Source organism: Saimiri boliviensis, chromosome 2 (assembly GCF_048565385.1).
Source record: "Saimiri boliviensis isolate mSaiBol1 chromosome 2, mSaiBol1.pri, whole genome shotgun sequence".
In the NCBI taxonomy this organism is placed as follows: Eukaryota; Metazoa; Chordata; class Mammalia; order Primates; family Cebidae; genus Saimiri; species Saimiri boliviensis.
The window spans coordinates 103,982,482-104,004,677 of record NC_133450.1 but is presented as its reverse complement, the minus strand read 5'-3'; the positions used below and the strand labels follow the sequence as shown (position 1 = coordinate 104,004,677).

At 37.2% G+C, this 22,196-nt stretch overlaps 1 protein-coding gene across 7 annotated transcripts in view; it reads right to left on the bottom strand.

Annotated features, from left to right (window-relative positions):
- The window catches only part of KLHL28 (kelch like family member 28), a 41,024-nt gene that overhangs the window by 5,439 nt on the left and 13,389 nt on the right, over positions 1–22,196 (bottom strand). For 5 of the 7 annotated variants that reach the window (XM_074394002.1, XM_010341116.2, XM_003930563.3 and 2 more), the window contains 3 exons: positions 16,396–17,294; positions 4,398–4,841; positions 1,225–1,433 (listed from right to left, as the gene is read on the bottom strand). In XM_074394002.1, the coding sequence (XP_074250103.1) occupies positions 1,225–1,433; positions 4,398–4,841; positions 16,396–17,294 (1,552 nt within the window). Of the gene's footprint in view, positions 1–1,224; positions 1,434–4,397; positions 4,842–16,395; positions 17,295–18,584; positions 18,701–22,196 lie in introns of all 7 variants that reach the window. The other 2 variants (XM_074394001.1, XM_074394003.1) reach the window with 2 other exon arrangements.

Below are 22,196 nucleotides of genomic sequence, written 5' to 3'. Positions count from 1 at the left end.
CCCAAATTTTTAAATTCTCATTGTTTCTATGACTTTCCCTCTCAAGGATACCAAACACACAAATTATAGTAAACACTAAAATAGCTCATTTCAGTTTGTCCTTTCAGTTTCTCTTGCATGTTTGTTTCAAGAGTTTCTTTCATCATAAATACAGGTTGAATATCCAATATCCAAAAATATGAAATCCAAAGTGTTCCAACATCTGAAACTTTTTTTTTTGAGATAGAGTCTTGCTCTATCTCCCAGGCTAGGGTGCAGTGGCATGACCTCAGTTCAAGCGATTCTCATGCCTCAGCCTCCTGATTAGCTGACACTATGGCATGTGCCACATTCGAGGCTAATTTTGTCTTTTTAGTACAGACAGGGTTTCACCATGTTGTCCAGGCTGGTCTCAAACTCCTGATCTCAAGTGATCCTCCCACCTTGGCCTCCCAAAGTTCTAGGATTATAGGTGTGAGCCACCGTGCCCGGCCCAACATCTGAAACTTTTTGTTGCTCAAAGGAACTGTTCACTTAAGCATTTTACACTTTAGATTTTTGAACTTGGCATGTTCAACCTGGTAAGTATAATGCAAATATTCCAAAATCCCAAATCCAAAATCTGAAACACTTCTGGTCCTAAGCATTTTGGACAGGATAGCCAACCTGCATGAGGAGTGCTCCCGAAAGCATTTCCATTTAAAATCTTTCCCGTAAAATGATCTGATGAGTTTAAGTTCAAAGATAACAATTTCTCCTGAACCACAAAGGTAGATTTGTGTGGTTTTTTTTTTTCTAGGAACTCTGAAATGCAACCCTTTTTGATCAACTATACTCCTTGGGGAAGAACATTTGAAAGTGAACATACAGATTCCTGATATACAATAGAAAACAAAACAGAACAATCCAAGGATTGTATATATGTAACAAGTGAAAAGATGACCTCAGATATATGGACAAAAATAACTTCTATAAGTATACATTCTAGCACAAGCATTTCCCAAAATGCATTCACCAAGTCTGAGAAACAATAATCTGCACATTGGCATATACAAGTCACAATAAAGAAATCTATATAATTTTGTCTACCTAATTGTCTTTCAAGTTTACCACATACGAGTTTTTTTTTTTCTTTTTCTGGACAAGTAACATCCCTGCTGTTATATTCCAAGGAACTATTACTCCAATCACATCATTATAGAAAAAACTACCTTATATGTTTAGAAATTAATAAATTATTATTACCTGTTCTAGGTTCTTTCATCGGTCTACACACAGTCCACTGATTTTGATGAGGATCATATCTTTCAATGCTTGACAAATGTGAGACTCCATTATGTCCACCCACCACAAAAATAAAGCCTAGCATGACACCCACGCCAAAGTGAATCCTTTTATCTGCCATGGATGCAACCATCTCCCAGGAGTCCTTACTTGGATCATAACGCTCCACACTGCAAATATTTTTTAAAAAAATAATTAATTTACAGATCTTTCATATCGTTCTTCCTGCCAAAGCAAAACTAAAACCCACTATAGCTTTAAAAGTTCACATAATAGATATTAAACAAGAGTAGTCTGCCACAAATGCTTAGGTTTTGCTGATAAGATTACAAGGATAAATCTTACCTTGTAAACAGGGTGCAATTCCACATGCTATTCCATTTTATTGTACAAGTAGCAAAGTCTATTAAGAGCATAGAACTTAGAGTCAGAAGACCTGGGTTCAAGTACTAATTCTGTATACCTAGGGCTGAACGAACCTTAGTCCTACTACTGTGGATTTGTGTAATCCTGAACAAGTCATTTCCTCTTACCTGCAAAAATGAAGATAGTACAACTTCAAGGGATTCATGTAAGAATAAAGTCAAATGAGTATGTATGTGACTTTGAAAACCAGTAATTGAACACAGATTTGGTTTTTGTTTCAAATTTTTATTTATTTTAGACACAGGTCTTGCTCTGTCACCTAGGCTGGAGTGCAGTGACACAATCATAGCTCACTGCAACCTCAAATTCCAGGGCTAACGTGATCCTTCTGTCTCAGTCTTCTGAGTAGCTAGGACTAAAGGTACACGTCACCATCCCTGGCTAGAATACAGAGGTTTTTAGGATCTTCTATACAGTTCAGGGAAAGGGAAGAGGAAGAGAAGGGGGAAAAGAAAAAACATTTTTAATTTCTCACAGGATAATTTATGTGGTTTACTGCAAAGCAGTTACTATAGATTGCATAGTACAAACTGGCTAATGATAACTATCTCAGAGTACTCAGGAATTTTATAACTTGATCAAGACAGTTATAAAAAAAGAAAAAAAATTCTAAAAAATGGTACTCAGGAATTTGAGTCAAGACTGTGTTCCAGAGAACCTGTGGCATATCCAAGCTGTATTATGGAATCCAAATTAAATTAGAATTTTCAAAAAGCCTTCCCTAGAAAATTCTAGCAGCTGTTAAGACTATGGTTTGCCCTGAAGGGGCACAAAGGTACAGAGGTGAGATTGTTGGGCTTGTTCTGGCTGTAACCTAATTTCCTGAAAAAACCTTAAGCATTTGAGAAGCTGTTACACCATTCTGGAGTTCATAATAGAGACTGGGTAACAATGTTCCTGAAAGAACTCCACGATATAATCCATTAGACCAAAATCACTGAAGAGTTGATGAACTGCAGCAAGACCTTCAAAAGCATCAAATTTAAAATACTTAACCTTTTAGCTTCTAAATTTTGGCCAGAAGTTTTTCAAATAATAGAAATAAATGTCTATGTCCCAAATATTTTTCCTTTAACTAAGGCAAAAAAAAAAAAAGAGTACTTTGGCTTAAACAGAAGTAAAAATTTACAAATGAAATGCTGTTGTGTCATCACTGTCTCAGTCAATAAACCTCGGCAGTTGTAGATGATTGGTTCCAGGATCCACCCCATCCCAAGGATACCAAAATCTGCAGTTGCTCAATTTCCTTATATAAAACAGTGTAATATTTGCATATAACCTATACCTTCTTGTATACTGTAAATCATCTTTAGATTACTTATGCTATGCAAATAGCTATTGTATTGTATTATTTTTCATTTGTTTTTTATTATTGTAAATTTTTTCAAATATTTTCTTATCCACAGTTGGTTGAATCTGTGGATATGGAACTCGTCGATATGGAGGGCTGGCTGACTGTATGCTCGCTCATTAAAATACTCACAATCAAAATAACACAAACCACTCTAATTACTATTTAAAATAAAATCTTTTCTTTTTTCTTTTTGAAAGGGTTTCATTCTGTTGCCCAGGCTGAAGTGTAGCAGTGCAATCAAGGCTCACTGCAGCCTCAACCTCTTGGGTTCAAGCAATCTTCCCTTGTAAACCTCCCAAAGTGTTGGGATTACAGGCATAAGCCACCACACCTGGCCAAAGATAAAATCTCTGGAACATCAATTTTCAATAAAGGTTCAGAATTATGATTAATTTCCCATATAACCAGTTACTTCACTTTCATTTTTTCCTTTATTTAGATAATACTACAGAATACAGATATCACAAATTTAAACTCCAACACAAGTCAAATACCTAATGATACATGTATGATTACAGAATAAGCATTCAGGAAGGAAGATTTAAATAAGGTTTTAACTATATGATGGGTTATAATATTGTATAGACATACAGGAATTAAATTTTCACTTCTTTATTCTATTAAGCAATACAATAAAAGTTTACACACTGTGAACATATATATAATATATATAATATATATATATCATATTATATAATATATATTAATATATATTATTTCATATTAATATATGTGTGTACATATATACATGTATATATAATATGTATATGTTATATATTATGGTATATATATACATGTATATTCCTATACGTATAGGAATATACATGTATACATATATATTCTTATATTATATATATACATGTATATATATTATATATATTATAATTCATATATATTCATATATAATATATGTACATGTATATATATAATAGAGGAATATATAATTATATATATTATATTCTTATATATATACATGTGTATATTATATATACATATATATTATATATACACGTATATATGTAATATATATACATATATAAATATATACACACAGACACACACACCACACAAAATCTAAAGTTGTCTAACTTCACATTATTTTTAGGTTTCTGAGTTTTAAAACCTAGTCCATTTACACTGAAAGAACATAAAATTTAATGAGAGGGATTTGATTTTTAGGTTTATATTAAATTCCCATGTAAACTAATTACAATTATATCCTATAGAGCAGAGTAAGTTTCCCAAATGCCGGAAGTTAATTCATATACACAAATTGTTTAAAACTCAGAAATCATTGCTAATGAGACTTTTAAAAATCCACAAACATATATGATTTAATTATTAAATTAAATACCTGTTCATGTGGGCAGGACCATACCCACCAATGGCATATATCATTCCATCCAATACAGCTGCAGCAAAACAACTTCTTGTTGTAGTCATTGGTGCCACAGGTTGCCATTTTCTTATTTTGGGAATATATTTCTCTACAGATTGTAAATAAGATTGTCCATCATAACCACCTAATGCATACAGTTCTCCTGCAAGTACTACTACTCCGAGAGTACTTCGGCTTTCATTCATTCTCTCTAGAGAAGTCCAAGTATTTGTATCAGGATTCCAGCATTCTACTGAATTTTCATGTTTTCTGATAGTGACGCCAGGACGCACATTAGTTTCAATACCACCTATAACATATACTTTTTGGTCTAAAACGCATATTCCAAATTCATAGCGAGGAATGTTTAGGGGTGCCAAACCAATCCAAGAGTCATTTTGAGGAAAGTACATCTCCACACTAAAGAATAAGCAGAAAAAAATTAAAATTTAAAAACCGAAGTGGCCCATAAAGACAGATGTGTTTAATCTTATTAGTAATCAGGGACACAAAAATTAAAACCACAATAAACCAAGATATATCTTCCAAAGTGGCAAAAAATGTAAAGTCAGATAACAGCTGTTGACAAGAATGTGTAGCAAGAAATGCATACTCCATTGGTGAGAGTGTAAGCCTGTATAAATTACTTTGGAAAACAATTTTACCTTAACTGAAATTGTTGAAGATACATGTTTTCCGACTTAGCAATTACACTCCTATTTATCTACTCTTCTGAATGTTTATTACAGTCAGTTTTGCATCTAGACACATACACAGAAATGTTCACAGCAGCACAATCATCCACCAAAAAGAGAACAAAGTGTACTTTATGTGCCCTGTCTGATCAACTCTACTGAAGAGAAAGCATGCATACGTATATGTACAAGAGTGTTTACTACAGTATTATTTGTAACAGCTCCAAAGTGGAAACAATCAAAATGTTCATTCACTATAAAATGGATAAATTGTGCCATATCATACAAGAGAATACTATATGGCAATGAAAAGGAACAAACTAAAGCTACATGTTGCTGGGGGAATCTTACACACATAGTGTAGAGAGAAAAAAAACAAATTCAAAAAGACACCAATTAAGTTCAAAAACAGGTAAAACTAATCTCTGGATTAGGAATAAGGATAGTGGTCACCTTTAGGGAGGATAAGAAGGGAGCTCATGGGTGGCTTCTGAGTGTTGGTCATACTCTATTTCTTGAATTGGTTTGTAATGTTTACTTTGCAGTAATTCACTGAGCTGTACATTTGGGATTTGTACACTTTTCTGTGTGCATGTAACACTTCAACATTTAAAATTAAAATGTTTATCGTAGAAACATAAAGTGTATTATGCTTGTACATGATATATCATCACATTTCAATTAAGTGAACCATTTCCTCATGCAGTCTCACAGATGAATTTCACAAACATTGTTCAGTGAAAAAACATCTGTGAATAACGTATATTCCTGCATTTATATTAAAATGTGCAAAACCTAACAATATATCAGGGCACATTTGATATGTGGCAAAATTATATGAAAAGCAAGGGAATAGTTCATAAAAATTCAGGGCAGTGGATACTTCCAGAGGAAGGGAGGTGGCAGCAAGGAGGGACACAGGGGGACTTCAAAAGTATTGTTAATAGTCTGTGAAGCTGGCTGATAGATACTTGAGTATTTATTCTTGACACCCTGAACCTATACCTATATACTATATAATATTTTGCATGTATACACACACACACACATATATGCATGTAAATAGTTCTGTTAATAATCCACTGTTTTACATTTGGTACATCTGTGTCTGTTAATACAGTTAGCTTTCTCACTTTTCTGCTTGTTTGTTGAGGCTGAATTAAATTTAGACTTTAAAAAAAAGAAGGGATTTCCCTGAGTTCCCCGTTCCCCTCCCGCAACAGCGTGGGTGCTTTCTCGCTTTCTCTCCCTCTCTCTCTCTCTCTCTTTCTCTCTCTCTCTCTCCCCCCCTCCCTCCCTCTCTCTCTCTCTCTAATAAACTACTCTTCCACAAAACTCTTTGGGTCCACGATTTTCTTTCTTTTTTTTTTTTTTTTGAGACGGAGTTTCGCTCTTGTTACCCAGGCTGGAGTGCAATGCGGCAATCTCGGCTCACCGCAACCTCCGCCTCCTGGGTTCAGGCAATTCTCCTGCCTCAGCCTCCTGAGTAGCTGGGATTACAGGCACGAGCCACTATGCCCAGCTAATGTTTTGTGTTTTTAGTAGAGACGGGGTTTCACCATGTTGACCAGGATGGTCTCGATCTCTTGACCTCGTGATCCACCCGCCTTGGCCTCCCAAAGTGCTGGGATTACAGGCTTGAGCCACCGCGCCCGGCCCACGATTTTCTTAAGACAGTAAATTCACCGTGTCTCTGGGCCCCTTTCCCCATTCTTCCGGGTTAGAGAGGCCAAGAACCTACAAGCTGGGTACTCCCCGAGTAACATCTGTTGGCAAGCCAGCCAGAACACATCAGACTTCAGAGTGAATTAATGCCATGAGGCTACAAATCTTCCTGCAAATGGAACCCCAGATGTGCCTGACTCATAAGTTCTATCGTGCACCTCTGGGTTGACCTGCACCACTGGAAGACTCCCCTCTGAAGGAAACTTCAACTGCAGGGCCCCTTCTACTCCCGAATTAAGCAGGAAGTAGAGAGCTATGGAGGCCTGTGTTCAACAGCAGTTGGACTTTCCTGTTCAGAGGGGGACTAAGGGACTGTGTTAAAGAAACTTCTCTCCCTGGCTCTGCTAGAGGAGGGGTTTCAAATGCAGGAATTTCCCCGCTCCCCCCTCCTCCACGTGGGCCAGGTAACATTCTTTGTCTGATCTTCCTTCTTTCGGGAAAGCCAGATGGGGCTCTTTTGTCCCAAATTCCCACAGAAAGCTCTGGGAGGAGGGGACTCTGTAATACAGGGTTGTAGAACAAGTAGCCAATCCGGTGTCACAGTCAAAGATCAATCACTCCAGAGGAAGTCTGAAAGAACTCCTCATTGGATGAGAACATCAATGGCAGGGCGGGGGGGGGGGGGGGGGGGGGGCGGTGGGCTACGCAAGGGTTAAAACTTCAGCTGATTTCCCCTCTCTGGGTTCTCTGTCTTTTCTCTCTCTCGCTAATAAATCGATCTTCCACAAACAAATAAACAAACATCAATAACATATATATGCTTCTTCATCCTCCAAAAAGTTGGGAAAAAGTAGCTAATGTCCCCCAACTCGATAACGTAGTAGCATTTAAAAAAGTCCTCTATCCAGTACAATCAAGATATATTCATTCACTCAATAGTTACTGAATTCCTGTTATGGTCAGTTGTTATATGATTTGTTTTAAAAAATATGAATTTGACGAAATGATACATCATGGAATACTCTGACCCTAACAAAGTCTAAAAGAGAATGGGAGATAAGGAAGTGAAAACAGGGGGTACAGACAATTTTCCAATGATTTTTACTATAATGAGTAAAATAAATAGGAGACAGCTATAAAGTGGAGGAGAGAAAGACCATGGTGACCAGAAAGGATTAATTTAATCTGGAAGCTTAAGCTAGGATGTGTTTGCATGCAGATGCTAATGATACATACAGTACAGAGGGAGAGAGGGAGAAGGTGATGATAGAGGAGAGAGATAGGATAAATGGAAGAGCAAAGTCTTTGTGTAATGGAGAGTGAGTGAAAAATCTAGTGAAATAAGTAGAGAAGTGGAAGGGTTGGTCTTAAAAATAAGTCAGTAGATTTGGTGTGGGGAAGATGAGGTAGTTCTCTTCTGGTTGCTTCCATCTTTTCAGTAGAGTAACAGGTAAGGAAAATGGGTTTTGGATGTCTTTAGGAGAGCAGAAAGTGTGAGACATGAGGGAGTCAAATAATAAACTGATTTGAGAAAAGTAGAGGGAAGTGCTCAGGAGTGCTTAAGGCCCCACGTGAGGCCAGTTAAAATGAGTATGTAGGTTTCTCTAGTCATAGTCTGCTGCTCAGATGCAGCCATGGCATAAGCAGAGAATTGAATTTAACTAGAGCAGTATGATGAGGAACAGAAAGGCAAAGGAGCCATGGTGTATTTAAGGGAATGACGTTGTGATGCTCCCCCAATCTAAGCTAGGTAAGATGGGAAGAGAAGAATATGTGGTAGTTAAAGAACGATTAGTTCTACTGATTACGGGGCCAATGGATGAAGAATCCTGAAGGGAACAAAGACTCATTGGAGGGTGTGTACTGAAATAAATAAGCTGGTAAAAGAAAACCACTGTCAAAGAGTGGAATGTGTGAACCAAGATTTTTGAATGTGTCGAAGTTACCAATAATGACAAAGGCTGCCATGTTGTATGTTTTTAGCTAAATCATCTTCAGAAATCCGTAACTTCTAGATAATCCATCATCATAACCTTTAGTCTTACTATCATTTTTATTTACTCGCATATAAGTATATATATGAGAGTCTTGCTCTCATAAAAATAAATATATGGTCGGGCACCATATATATGTATTTTTGAGACAGTCTCGCTCTGTTGCCCAAGCTGGAGTGCTATTGTGCGGTCCTGGCTCACTGCAACCTCCGTCTCCTGGGCTCATGCGATTCTCCTGCCTCAGCCTCCTGAGTAGCTATAATTACAGGTGCCTGCCACCACACCTGGCTAGTTTTTTGTATTTTTAGTAGAGATGGGTTTCACCATATTAGCCAGGCTGGTCTTGAACTCCTGAACTCGTGATTCTCACCCCTCAGCCTCCCAAAGTGCTGGGATTACAAGCATGAACCACTGTGCCCGGCCATATATTTATTTTTATGCGAGTAAGACTCTCATATATATTTTTATATGAGAGTAAATAAAAATGATAGTAAGACTAAAGGTTATGATGATGGATTATCTAGAAGTTATAGATTTCTGGAGATAATTTAGCTAAAGACATACAACATATAATGTCATTAGTCCTTATGGTCTTTTGAGGGTATCTTAGTTCATTTTCTGCTGATAGAATGCTACAGACTGGGTAATTTATAAAAAACAGGAGTTTATTTGGCTTATGGTACCAGAGTCTGGGAAGTCAAAGAATATGTTGCTGGCACTGGGAAAGGTTCATCTCATGGTAGAAGACATCACATGGGTAGCTAGCAAGCCTGTGCACAAGACAGAGAAAATGGCAGCCAAACTTATCCTTTTATCAAGCGCCCACTCCCACAATAATTTACTCAATCCGAGAATAATGGTATTAATCCCTTCAAGAGGGCAGAGCCTTCAGGGTCTTGTCACCTCTTAAAGGCCCCACCTCCTAATATTGTTCAACGGCAATTAAGTTTCCAAAATATGAACTTTTGGGGAACACTTTCAAACCATAGAATTTTACCCCTGGCCCTCAAAATTCATATCCTACTCACATGCAAAATATATTTATTCCATCCCAATAGACCCAAAAGTCTTAACTCATTCTGGCATCACCTCAAAAGTCCAAAGTCCAAAGTCTATCTAAATCATATATGAGCAAAATTCAAGGCATGATACATCCTGAGGCTAACTCCCTTCCAGCTGTGAGCCTGTGAAATCAAAACAAATTATTTACTTCCAAAATACATTGGTGAGAGGCATAGGATAGATATTCTCCTTCCAAAAGGCAGAAAGAGGAAAGAAAAGGAGTAGAAGGCCCCAGGTAAGTTCAAAACCCAACAAAGAAAACATTAAGTGTTAAAGCTGGTGAATCATCTCCTTTGACTCCATGTCCTGCTTCCTGGATACACTAGGGCAGGAGTTGGGCCCCTAAGACCTCTGGCAGGCCTGCCCCCATGACTTTGCTGGGCTTAGCCCATGCAGCTCTCACAGGCTGGAATCTTGTGCCTACAGTTCTGACAAGCTGACATTGCACACTGCTTGCACTACACTTCTGTGGTTCTGGGGTGGCCCCATTCCCATGACTCCCCTAGCCATTGCCCTAGTGAGGGTGCTCTGCAGTGGTTATGCTTCTAGACAGGTTTCTGCCTGCCCCCTGGGCTATCTGCAACACTCTTAGAGTAGGAAAAGGTAGCCATGCCCCCAAATTCTTGGAGTCTGCAAGCCTGCAGACTTAACATCACATGGCCAACACCAAAGCTTACTACTTGTGCCTTCTAGAAGCAGCCTGAGCCACATCTGGGCCTATTTGACCCACAGCTGGGGCAGCTACACTGGAATGTGGAGAGTAAAGGTGGTCACGGGCAGTGAACATGTGTCGGGTGTCCCAGGTTGGTCCCCCAAAACTGTTCTGCCCTCCTAGTGTTCTGAGACTACAACGGGAGGCACAGCCTTGAAGATCTTAAAACGCCTTCAGGGACTTTCTCCCATTGTCTTGACTAGCATTTGGCTCCCTTGTAACCAGTCATCTCTTTAGTACATATTTTTGGTTTACTTTCCTAAAAGATACCTTTTCACTTTTTACATTGTCAAGCTGCTAATTCTCCAAGTCTTTCTGTTCTGTTTATCATTTAATTATGAATTCCATTTTTAAATAATTCCTTCCCTCTCGCACCTTACTATATGCAGTTAAAAGCAGCCACAAAGCAGCCTGAATGTTCATCGCTCTGAAGTTCTGCATTCCATAAAGTCCTAGGACGCTGAGGCAATTCAGCAAGGGTCTCTGCTAATGTATAACAAGGATGGCCTTTACTCTCAGTTTCTGCTTGAGACCTCATCAGAATGGCTTTACTGTTCACATTACTATCAACATTCTGATCATGCCCACATATCTCTAAAAAGTTCCAGAGTTTCCCTATGGCTCTCTTCTTCTGAGTCCTTACCAGAATCACCCTTAACATTCTATTCACAGCAGTCTAGGCTTCTTCTAGACTACTTAAAATTCTTCTAGCCTCTACCCATTAACCAGTTTCAAAGCCACTTCCATATTTTCAGATACTTGTTATAACAATGACCCCCTTTTGGTATCAATTTTCTTCCTTGGCCCATTTTTGCTGCTATAACAAACTACTGCATAATTTATAAAGAACAGAAGTTAATTTAGCTCACAGTTCTAGGGGCTGTAAAGTTCAAGACCATGATGCCTGTATCAGGGAAGGGTCATTCCATGATAGAAGTCATCACATGAAGTGCAAGCAAGTGAGATAAAGGGAAAATGCAAGCAGGACTTATCTTATTATCAGGAGACCACTCCTGAGATAACTACTTGTAACCTACTTCCACATAATGGCATTAATCTCTCCATGAGAGCAGAATCCTCATGGCCTAATCACCTTTTAAAGGCCTTTTTTTTTTTTTTTTTTTTTTTTTTTTTTTTGAGATGGAATTTCACTCTTGTTGCCCAAGCTGGAGTACAATGGTGCGTTCTCGGCTCATTGCAACCTCTGCCTCCTGGGTTCAAGAGATTCTGCCTCAGCCTCCTCAGTAGCTGGGATTACAGGCATGTGCTACCACTGCCAGCTAATTTTTTATATTTTTAGTAGAGACGGGTTTCTCCATGTTGGTTAGGCTGGTCTTGAACTCTCAACCTCAGGTGATCAACTCTCAACCTTTGGGAGCCTTGGCCTCCCAAAGTGCTGGGATTACAGGTGTAAGCCACCACACCTGGCCAGGCACCATCTCTTAATATTGTTCCAACAATAATTAAGTTTCCAACACATGAATTTTGGAGGGACAAATCTAAACTATAGAAGGCGGCAAATAATAATCAGTTCTAATGAGAGTTTCATTCTTGGAATTAGACCTGTAGTTTATCGTGTTGAGTGATGTGGCTGAATGTCCATTCAACATTTAACATATTTGCACAACTATTCAAAAAATGCTTTGAGTGTCTTGCCATCCTTATGTGTAAGTAGAAACAATACAATTCTCAGAGCTTCCCCAATTTTCTTAAGCTACCTACCCAATCCCCACTTTCTTCTCTAGCAGGCCTATTCTCTTAATTAAAGAAAAAAACTAAAGCCATTGGACAAGATCTGTTTTAAACCCTTGCTTTCGCCCTCTGCCTGCCAGTAAACCTCAATTATCTTGAGGCATAAAGAGTCTCTTTCTCTTATTCAAAACTTTCTGTCCTTGCTTTTGTATCAATCTCTGCTGTTTCCTCTAAGATCTTGCTTCATCAATGAACATTCTTCCACCTTATATCTTTACCCTATTCCTCTTTACTTATCTCTTTACTCATCTAAGTATAAAAATACACGTCTTTCTCTTCAAGAACAAAATGAAACCGAACAAAACTTTCCCTGATGCTATCAGTTACTGCCTTAACTCTGTCCTTCCTGTCTCTGTCAAGATTCTTAAAAGAATAATCTTAATTCATAGTTCATTTCCTAACTTAGTATTCACTTCTCAAACCACTGAAATGTATCTACAGCATTTCTACAATTCTGTTTGAAATTACCCACCAGAAGTCATCAATGATCTCCATAAAGCCAAGTTTAAGAGCCACCTTTCCATTTTTATCTTTCTGGATCTTTCCAGTGCGTTTCACATAGTTTATCACAATCCTTCCTTCTCAACACACAAATTCCTTTTTTTTTTTTTAATGGCACTATTCTCTTGGTTCTCCTACCTCTAAAATTGTTCCTGCTGCCCTCACCCTAAATATTAATGTTCCCCAGATTTTCATCCACAATCCTTTTTCCTCTCTATATTTTCTCACCAGGCAAAGAAGGGGATAAACTGTAAATAAGTCCATCAAAGACTTCATAGTTTGAATTTATACCTCTAATTTACACTACATGCAAATTTCCAGCCCTGAGCTCTTCTTTGAGCTGTGTACTCCTATCCAGCTACCATAGGACATCCTTTACCTGTATATTTCATAAGCACTTCAAACTCAGTGTGCCCAAAACTTTTCCCCTAAAAGTGGCTTCTCTTCCTATATTCTCTCTCTTTCTGTCTCTATCTATATACATATATGAAGCATCCATACAATCATCTAATCAAAACAGCTCATTCATCTCAGATTCCTCCCTCTTCCTCATCATCCCTCCCTCATACCCATTTAAACACCAAATCCTGTCAATTTACTCTCTTAAAACTTTTTTTAAATGAATGTCCCATTCTCTATCTTCACTACTTCTACCCTAATTTAGGATCTCATCATCTCTTGCCTATATTAGATAAGAGGTTCTAAAATAACAACTTATTTAATCAATCTGATATTATTTCTAGCCTCTCAATTTTTCCCATAATACAGCCAGAATGATCTAATATACAAATCTGATCATTTCACTAACCTCTTTAGAATGGTTTTGCAACCCACATAAAAGTCTTTATTTTTTTGTCACGGCATACAATAACTTCTTTGACTTAGTTCAAAGACCACTGCCTGACACTTCTTGGTTAAATCCCTATACTTCTGAATACCAATCAATTTTTAGTTTCCCGAATGTTCCATACTGTATCATGCCATTGTGTCTTTGCACATTCCCTGTGACCTTTCCTCTTTCTATGCTTGATTCTTAACATTCAAAACTCAACTTGTACATGAACTTCTCTACAATTTCTCTTTCCTAAATCCCCCAGATGGGATAAATGGCTCTCTTTAATCTTTCTATAAAATTATCTTGATCACTGCATTAACGTTATGTGTTCTTATGTTCTACATGTCTCCTTTACTAAATTATGAATTTGCTGAAGGCCAATTATCTAGCTATGTATCTGATGCACAGCTGTTTAATATTTTTTATAGAGTTAAATTTAATGATCATTCAGGTTGGTTTTAATTTTTCCAAAGTTATAATAAGGCTGCAATAAACAGCTTTGTGCAAATAATACTTTAATTTTAAAAATTTTGTTATGATGGATTATATAAGATTATTCTGTCTAAAGATATGAACAGTTATTATTATTCAACAATTTGTTATTTTTAATAGTTGAGAAAATAAGAGGCAACTGCTCAAAAATTTTTACTATATAAATGCATATTTGAAAATTTTTGTCATAATACTAATATAATTTACTTTATGCCAGTAAACAGTGCATTTAAGAATAAGAGTTCAACAATAAATGTGTAGCTAACATAAGTATCTATCTATGAGTAGCCCAGTCTCAATAATACGAGTTTTAGATTACAGTTAAAAATGTATTATGAGGCTGTGTGCGGTAGCTCACGCCTATAACCATCACCTGATGTCAGGAGTTCAAGACCAGCCAGACCAACGTGGTGAAACCTCATATCTACTAAAAATACAAAATTAGCTGGGTATGATAATGCATGCTTGTAATCTCAGCTACTTGGGAGGCTGAGGCAGGTGAATTGCTTGAACCTGAGAGGCAGAGGTTGCAGTGAACCCAGATCGCACCACTGCACTGTGGTCTGGGCAACAAGAGCCAAACTCTGTCTCAATAAATGAATGTGCACATACATACATACATACATAAAATGTATTATCAAGACCTTTTTTTTTTCCAAGACAGTGTCTCATTATGTCACCCAGGTTGGTGTGCAATGGCGCATTCATAGCTCACTGCAACTTCAAACTCCTGGGCCTAAGCAATCTTCCTGCCTCAGCCTCCCCAGTAATTGGGACTACAGAAGTGTGACACCATGCCAGTTAATATTTTAAGTTTTTTGTAGGAACGGGATCTCGTTATATTGCCCAGGCTTGTCTCAAACTCTTGCCTCAAGTGACCTCTTGTCTTGGCTTCCCAAAGTGCTGGGATTACAGGTATTGTGAGACTTTTTAAAAAATGCAGAATTTATCAATTGCCATTGATGAAACACCAAGTTTCCTAACATTAGAAAGGGAAAGCAATCTACCAAATTTTTGGAAATGGTCAGAAAGAAATCAACAGTATTAAAAAAACATATTAAACACAAAAGTTTTCATGAAGCAACCTATTAAAAAAAAGCAAAAATAACTTCAAGCTATATTTTCAACATATAAAAGTTACTAGTATAATGCACCAAATTAAGGGTTGACAAACTATTACCATGGGCCAAATTTAGCTCACTAGCTATTTTTATAAATAAAGTTTTATTGAAACACACCCAGGTTCATTCATTTATGTATTATCATGGCTGCTTTCAGACTACAATGGCAGAGTTAAGCAGATGCCACAAAGATCATATGGCTCACAAAGTCTAGAATATTTACTGTTTGGTCCTTTATAGAAAATGTCTGACAATTCCTGCTCTAAGTTATTAGGGGGAAAAACACACACACACACACACATACTTCTTTTTTTTTTTTTTTTTTGAGACGGAGTTTCGCTCTTGTTACCCAGGCTGGAGTGCAATGGCGCGATTTCGGCTCACCGCAACCTCCGCCTCCTGGGTTCAGGCAATTCTCCTGACTCAGTCTCCTGAGTAGCTGGGATTACAGGCACGCGCCACCATGCCCAGCTAATGTTTTGTATTTTTAGTAGAGACGGGGTTTCACCATGTTGACCAGGATGGCCTCGATCTCTTGACCTCGTGATCCACCCGCCTGGGCCTCCCAAAGTGCTGGGATTACAAGCTTGAGCCACCGCGCCCGGCCCATACATACTTCTTAATGCTGTCGTTTAAAAATACTTACACTGAAGAAAACAAATTGCACTCAAAATACCTAATTTGTATCAGTATCCTATTTTTTCTCATTTCTTTGGCAGAACTTCTAATGAACTGTTTTCATTCAAATCCATTCCTGTCCCCACTCTGTCCTCACCACGTGTTCCCAGCTCTATTCTTTGGTATCTTCTGATATACATGACAATAATAAATCTCTTCTGATGTAGTCTGACTCAAATAAAGATGTACATGGTTCCAGGAAAAAAAAAAATGGAAGATATAGAATGGAGGAAAAGTTAATGAGTAACCAGGTAGATAAAAAGTATACTTGGGGGAGTGGTTAATAACTGAGAGTATTGTAGAGAATGACATTATAATAAAAAAAAATCACATATATATTTTAGGAAGAAGAAAAAAACTGAAAGAAGCAAAGAAAATCAAACTATTTTTTAACATATAGAAAATCTGCACATTTAAAAAGCATAAAATCAATCAATATCATTCATTTAGGAAAGACTTCTATTTACCTATCCAAACAGGCAAAGAGTCCAGATTTCCCTCCTACTGCACAAAGTACTTTGGGAGCACAGCGAGGTCGTGTCATCAAGACTGTCTGATGAGACAATCTATGTTCAGGCATAAAGTGGTACTTTAGAGCTTCATTCAAAAGATGTTTACAAGTGCGATCATCACGTATAAGATGATTTGCTTCATACAGTCTAGTGAGAAACTTAACACTCAACAATGGTAATCGTACACTGTTTAGTAATTGTGCTAAGTATTTCTGGCGTTCTTGTACGTCATACTTGATCCAAGACTCTAATGCATAAAAAACAGTCTCTTCGGTAGCTACGTTCAAACAGTCATTGGAAACAATTTCATCCAAGTCAGCATGTGTAAGCTCAAAAAACTCTTCAGTCTGGCAAACAGCTTCAAAATTCTGGCATATGTATTTAGTGGCTGCCAAATAAAGGTCATGGCAACCATACGTTTCTGCAAAACGAGAAATTCCAATACAATTACCAGGATCAAGTTGGCTTTCAAGAAATGCACAGCATTCTTTCAGGACAAGTTTTATCTGAAGTAGGTTTGCTGCTGGCAGGAGAGATTCAACTGTGTCCTGAGAAATAAAAACAGTCCCTGTGTAGGCATACTCCACAATGGCCTGGAGAGCAGTTTCATCAATGCACTGAAACTCAACCTCACTGTTCTCTTTTTCAGAAAGGTTTCCAGTGAACATAGCTTTGAAATATGGGCTGACGCTGGCAAGTACCACTTTGTGAGCATGAATTTTAACATCACCTACTCGAAGAACGATGTCACAGAGTTCGTGATGTTGGCGAAGAATATTCAAGCCCTGCAGAAGTTGTTCAGAATGCAAGTGGGTTAAGTTAGCAAGCATGTAGGTTGGGGATGTGTGGTCCATCTACAGAAAAATAAAAAAGCATGGACAGTTACTTCAAAGTAATCTTGTCAATAATACTTCAAAGTAATCTTGTCAATAGTACAGAATAATCAGATTTGTAATTTATTTGCCTGTTCATTGGCTGTTAAATACTTCATAGTAAATACTACAACTAGAGGCTTTCAGAATTAGAAGGAATTTAACTCCAGGAAGTAGGCACCATTAAAAATAAAAATTAAAAAAAAAAAAAAAAGATTTAACAACCACGTAACTCAATTTATTTATTATAGATATTAGGAAATGGAAGCCCAAAAGGTTACATGAAATGCCCCAAACCATAAAAATTTCTGACAATGGACTTTTGGATCGAAACTCTACCAACTTTTTCATTTTGTTTCCCTTGCATTAAATTCAGGTGTGAGCTATCACTGAAACAAAATGAAAATATGAGGGGGGAAACCTGCTAAAAGTAAAATTAGATGTAGAACAAACAACACTTTTTGCCAACCAACAGATGCTTTCATTGTACAGAAATTTCATGTTAACACACTTTACCCAAAATTTCAATAGTTGCTTTGATAGAGGGTGTTGAATTTAATGAAGGTACCATTACAACCAATTAATTTAATTAATTATGAACAGAATCCAAAGTTCTATAAAGAGGGCAATAAGACTCACTTACTGATCTGTACCATAGCCACTCAACTCTTTTTTTTTTTTTTTTTTGAGATGGAGCCACTCAACTCTGTCACTCAGGCCGGAGTGCAGTGATCCCAGCTCACTGCAACCTCTACCTCCCAGGTTAAGCCATTCTCCTGCCTCAGCCTCCTGTGTAGCTGGGATTACAGGCACCTGCTACCATGCCAGGCTAATTTTTATATTTTTAGTAGAGACAGGGTTTCGCCATGTTAGCAAGGCTGGTCTCAAACTCTCAATCTCATGGGATCCACCTGCTTCAGCTTCCCAAAGTGCTGGGAATGCAGGCATGAGCCACTACACCCGGCCTCAACTCTTGATCATTAACTCGGATCATGCTCATTCAATCTACTTACCACTTTGCGCTTCTGGAAGATGAAAAAGAATAAAAATACGAGGGAAGAAAAGGGATGAGAAAGAAAAGAAAGTGGAAAGACAATAAAGACTATGGTAGGCAGAATAATGGCTCCCCAAATGACATCCACATTCCAATCCCTGGAACCTGTGAATACTACTTTATATGGCAAAAAGGGACTTTGGAAAGGATTAAAACTTTTAAGATGGGGAAGTGATACTGGCTTATTCAACTGGGACCAAAATGCAATCAATATGTACCTTATAAGGAGGCAGAGGGAGATGTGACACAGACAGAAGAGGAGGTCATGTGACTAAAGAGGTAGAGACTGGAGTGCTGCAGCCACAAAGCCAGGAATGTTGACAGTCACCAGAAGCTAGAAGAGGCAAGAACAGATTCTCCCATAGAGCTTCCGGAGGGAACATAGTCCTGCCACCTTAATTTCAGTCCACCGACACTAATTTCAGACTTCTGGCCTCCAAAACTTTGAGAGAATACATTTCTTTTGTTTTAAGCAACCGAGTTTATGTAATTTGTTACAGTAACCTTAAGAATTAATACATGGATATTTCAGAATGGACTATAGAAGTTGCTTAGACTAGACAAAACGAATACAGGGCATGTATACGATGTAAGATATTTCCTCTCTGTCTCACTCACATTTGAAACACAAGTTATGGCAATAACAAAAAAGTATTTCAGTTTCCATCTTAAAACCATCAATTCCATCAATTCAAACATTTTGAACACTATTTAATAATATAAATGTTAGCAGAATTGAGAGTACAGCACTTCGTTCTTGTACATTTTTAAGTGGAAAAAATCCAACAATTGAAATTTTTACCTTTGTCAAGTACTTAATTGTTTCATACTTATTTCACACTGAATTTTAATTCAAGTAATAAATTATATTAATATGGCCACTTTACAGCTGATAACAACCTCTACTTCCGATCTCTGCAAATAAGCTCATAGTTATCTACCAGAAAAATTCTCAAATATTATTGCAGTCATGTATAAACAAGTCCTGAGAAGCTTCTGGGTCTTCCAGTAGGTACCTTTTTTTCCCATAGTATAATACATACTACTAAGAAGATAGCAATCAGAAGCCGTAAGTTTACATCTGCGTATGTTCTGTTAATGACTCCACTGTTGACCTTTTTAACCTATGTAACTTCTTTTAGCCTCAGTTTTATGACAAAGTTAAAATCTAGACTTAAAAGTAAAGAATGAACAACAGTAAAGGTAAGTAGATAGAAAAAATAGGTAATGGGATTAAGAAAGCAGTCCTCATTAACTTTACCTTCTCAATCTTTGGTTTCCTTATTTGCAGAATAAGATCATAATAACCTGAACTAGATTATTCAGTTAATAATGTAGCTGAGGTTTTTGAAAATCAATCAGACAATGTACATGAAAACATGATAAACTATTAGAATAGGTGATATTGTACTACAGTAGTACTATGGTAGCAGTGAGGCAATAGACGTATAACAATATCAGTGAAGAACACAGACTTCAGAAATATAAGGTAATAAGTTTTAGTCCCATCTGTGTCTTGAAATGTATTCGGAGAAATTGGTACCTTTCGTAATCTAAGTATTAATCTTTCCATTCATAAAATAAGAATACCCTGGTGAGGCATGGTGGCTCATGCCTGAAATCCCAGCACTTTGAGAGGCTGAGGTGGGCGGATCACCTGAAGTCAGGAGTTCAAGATCAGCCTTACCAACATGGTGAAACACCATCTCTACTAAATACAAAAATTAGCTGGGTGTGGTGGTGCATGCCTGTAATCCCAGCTACTCAGGAGGCTGAGGCAGGAGAATTACTTGAACCTGGGAGGCAGAGGCTGCGGTGAGCCAAGATTGTGCCACTGCACTCCAGCCTGGGCAACAAGAGCGAAATTCTCAAGAAAAAAAAAAAAAAAAGAATACCCCACTTATCTCAGAAGTTTACCTGAAAGTGACTCTCTAAAGTATAAAGTTCTATACAATATACAACTTGAGGTATTAAGAATATTTATGTCTCACTGTATTAAACTGCCACTTCCCAATATCCCCACTTTCACTAATTCTCATTCCTTCTCAAATTCCCATTCTTTCCCACATTGACCTTTTTACTCTTATGATGCTCACGTAATGACTACAGCTCTATTTAAAACTTGCTATCGGGGGGTGGGGAGTTGGGAGAGATGGCATGGGGAGAAATGCCAGATACAGGTGATGGGGAGGAAGGCAGCAAATCACGCTGCCATATGTGTACCTATGCAACAATCTTGCATGTTCTTCACATGTACCCCAAAACCTAAAATGAAATAAAAAAAGGAAAGAAAAAAAATTTGCTATCTTCCAAATATTTTCTTAACCACACATTAGATTTTGTCTACAACCTTTCTCCTCTCATCTTCCTTTCCTCCAATTCAAATTCTCAAAATCAAGGTCAAAAATTAACTTTACCTGGGTGTCTATAAACATTTATGTACTATATTCCTTTACAATTAATTTAATTATATGTGTTGCTCTGTGAAACATACGCCCTTCAACTTTCATTTTCTGATCTAACAAGGAGAATGATAGACTAAAAAGTGAAGGATGAACAACAGAAAAGGAAAATGGATATGAAAAATAAGAGAATGAATTTAAAAACGAGACCTAGTTACTTTGTAAATTCTTCTCTCTCAGACTAAACAATTATGTTTCAAGGTATTTACAAGAATCTGAAAATGAGATTCTTGAATCATTATCAGTACCACAGTAATGGAGACCATTTTAAAAAATAAGACAGGTTAATGAATAAATTCTACAATATGGTAAGATTTCTGTTCATTTCAGATAACATTCTAAAACAAATTATTAAAGATTTGACTGTGAATACCAATAAGAAGATATTAAGGTCTTTAGGATTAGGATATATGAGCTAAAAGCAGTAAGACATGTCACAGGCTAGGTTTGTTTCTTTTTAAAGACATATTCAGAAGACTTGTAGATCAGAAAAGTACACTTGATATTTAACTAGATAATAGTAAGTAATTTTATAATGTCCTTCATTATTTTTCAAAGAACAAAAGTAAAAAATGTATAAGCTAGATTAGGTAGCTAAATTAGCAACTGGTGGAATAAATACCAGCTAGAGTACACCACTTAATGAGATGAGGCCTAGAGGGATGTTTCTATGGTATTCTATAAGGCCAAGACGAAGATACTGTATGTCCTGAACTTTGAAGATGACATGAAGATGCAAAGGACAGCAAAAGCATTGACTAACACAGTAAAGATCCCAAAAGACCTGATATCTAACAAGAAGAAATTTAAAAGGGATAAATGTAAATATTCTATAGCAGATTCCAAATCAACTACACAAGTATAGAACAAGAGAGAAAAGACTCATCTATAGAACATGTTTAACAGGTTTAGGGATTTTAATTGCAGTACTATTTTAACACCATAAGCTTATGTGGGTTTAAGATGCATTAACAGAACTATAAGACACAGCACTACAGAGGAGAAATTTTCACTTTGCTCTGCATATGTCAGCCCATATCTGTAGTACAGATTTTAGGTATCATCCTTTGAAAGGGATCTAAACATACTGTAACACCTGATGAAGAGAAGAAATTCAAATCATGTCTTACAGGCAATGGAACCAAGGTACTGAGTCTGGGAAAAAAGGAGACCTGAGTTATCACATGAAAAACCAAGGAATGAAATTTACTAAACAACAACAGGAATAATAATTATCGTACAGGATTGCTTTGAGGATTAAATGAGTTTATATATAAAAAGGGCTCAGAATAGTGCCTATCACTTTGCAAGCTCTTAATAAATATGAGTTATTACTAATGAATTCTTTGAGTTGTCCCTTGAGAGGTG